The sequence below is a fragment of the Bison bison genome, unplaced genomic scaffold (genome assembly GCF_000754665.1).
Source record: "Bison bison bison isolate TAMUID 2011002044 unplaced genomic scaffold, Bison_UMD1.0 scf7180017864266, whole genome shotgun sequence".
Lineage (NCBI taxonomy): Eukaryota > Metazoa > Chordata > Mammalia > Artiodactyla > Bovidae > Bison > Bison bison.
Window position 1 is genome coordinate 2,480,602 of NW_011494838.1, and position 2,070 is coordinate 2,482,671.

The 2,070-nt window shown below is 39.0% G+C and overlaps 1 protein-coding gene across 1 annotated transcript in view; it reads right to left on the reverse strand.

Annotated features, from left to right (window-relative positions):
* Nucleotides 1–1,149: 1,149 nt before the first annotated feature.
* Nucleotides 1,150–2,070, reverse strand: part of CNTRL (centriolin) — an 87,197-nt gene continuing 86,276 nt past the window's right edge. The window contains exon 43 of the mRNA XM_010848414.1: nt 1,150–1,938. Coding sequence (XP_010846716.1) covers nt 1,879–1,938 — 60 coding nt within the window. The 3' untranslated portion in view covers nt 1,150–1,878. The remainder of the gene's footprint in view (nt 1,939–2,070) is intronic.

Sequence of the window (2,070 nt, forward strand, 5' to 3'; positions counted from 1 at the left end):
GTGATTTTTACATAATCCTAGTTGGAGGGAGTAGAGTTTCTTTGGAAAGACGTCTTTTGAGACCAGGTGTTTGGCTTCATACACGAATCACCTTCTAGGTCAGTAAGACTGTAGTTTCGGGAACTTCTCCGCATCTGTTTTAAGTGTGCTCTTTTCTTATAAACATGTGGCTCAGTTCACAGCCTTAACAGAAGACCAAATGATTCCTGTTCACGTGGCAGTTTAGGAAGAAAATATTTTACTCTCATTCAGCACATGGACAGACCAGGAAACTGTCCTTGAAGGATTTCAATAATTGTTGAATTAGGCCAGGCTTCTAAGCATTTTGCCAAGACTTGTGAAAATGAAACAAAGAATGTAAGTAAAAAAGACACCATCAAATCAAGTTTACATCGGAAGTAGATGTTTTCTAGAACTTACTGGCTGTTAGTTTTATGACATTTTCACTGTCTTATATTCATCCCATGTCAGTCCCTAGCCCAGATCTTAATGGTCCAGCTCTAGGCAAACAACTTCTTAGGAATATAAACCTCAGCAGGTGGTCAGAGAATAGTGCTGTACTATATATAGTATGACATGGTATATAATACCTGTTTTGGTTCAAAAGCTGTCTAGGAACCTAGAAAATAGGATTGTTTTAAAATATTCCCAAGTCTGAACACAGTTTGAATTTACCACTGGGTCAGATTCTCCAAGGGCTTCCCAGGTGGCTCAGTGGTAAGGAATCTAGCTGCCAGTGCAAGAGACACGGGTTCGATCCCTGGGTTAGGAAGATCCCCAGGAAGAGGAAATGGCAACCCACTCCAGTATTCTTGTCTGAATAATCCCATAGACAGAAGAGCCTGGTGGGTTGCAGTCCATGGGGGTCGCAAAGAGTCAGACGTGACTGAACGACTAAAAATGCGTGTGGATTTTCCAGAGTTCTAATTTTCCACCAAAGAAATGTTTCTCGTTGAAGAAAGGCTTCTGAAGTATATACTACAGTTTTATGACAAGTATTTTCAAAGCATTGACAGATACAACATACTTCAACCTGCAGACAGAGACGGAAAGCCATCTGAAGGACTTGACGTTCTCTTGAAATTAGGGTAAAAAATTTATGGCTTTACTGTAGATCTGTGAAATGTAAAATCAGATGTCAGACCCACATTTATTTTATCTTTTATTTTCATATGAAAATAGATTTTAAACAAAATCCAAAAATAACTTTTGGCACTATAAATAGGAGCCTAAGCATGTTGTTTTTAACCTAACTATAGATTTTACCAGTTTATAGATTCAGATCAGCACTGGTTTTATAATAATGCATTTCAAAGGTTAAAAAAAGAAAACCCTCAGCCATGTAAGACCCTGGTTTAAATAGTATACGATATTCCCATATGTACAGGTGACTTAACAAAAACGCTGAGAGTCGCTGTAGAAGTGGAATAAGCTACAGTGGAGTTTTCAGCATCTGAATTGACTGGATCTTGATAAAAACCAAGTGGCATTCTAATGAAGTTAGTGAGGTAGTGGAGAAAGTTATTTCCTCATATTTAGGCAAGACAGTCTTCCTCCATCTGGCTGAGCCACTCGTCCTACAACAGGATGAGAAAGGACTAAGGGTGAATTTCTGCAACAGTAAAAACAGGTTTTAGCTAAAGTCACAGAACTAGATGATAGCATCATGGCTAACAGGTAATATTTGAGTACTTCTTTGGAAAAATGTTTTAAGATGAACCACCATACAAAACTACCCAGGATAAAAGTTAGATGGTTACTTTGATTAAGACTATGATAAGCTACAACTCAACATCTGCCAATTGAAAGTGGTAGTTATTTATAAATAAAAGAACTTTTTGTAACATGTACCCTGTGAGCAGGAAGCTGAGGACAGCATCAGTGTCGGTAACTGTCTGCTGATGGTGATGGACCTTGTGGAACTTGATGGAAGGAGCTCTGGAAAGAAGGAAGATAAAACGTTAGGCTCAGAAGCCAGCCCCCTAACTCCAACCTAGTTCAGATTTTCATCCCACACACCCCTAGATTAAGACTCAGGGACCCAACATACTTCTAACAACCCCCTCTCTA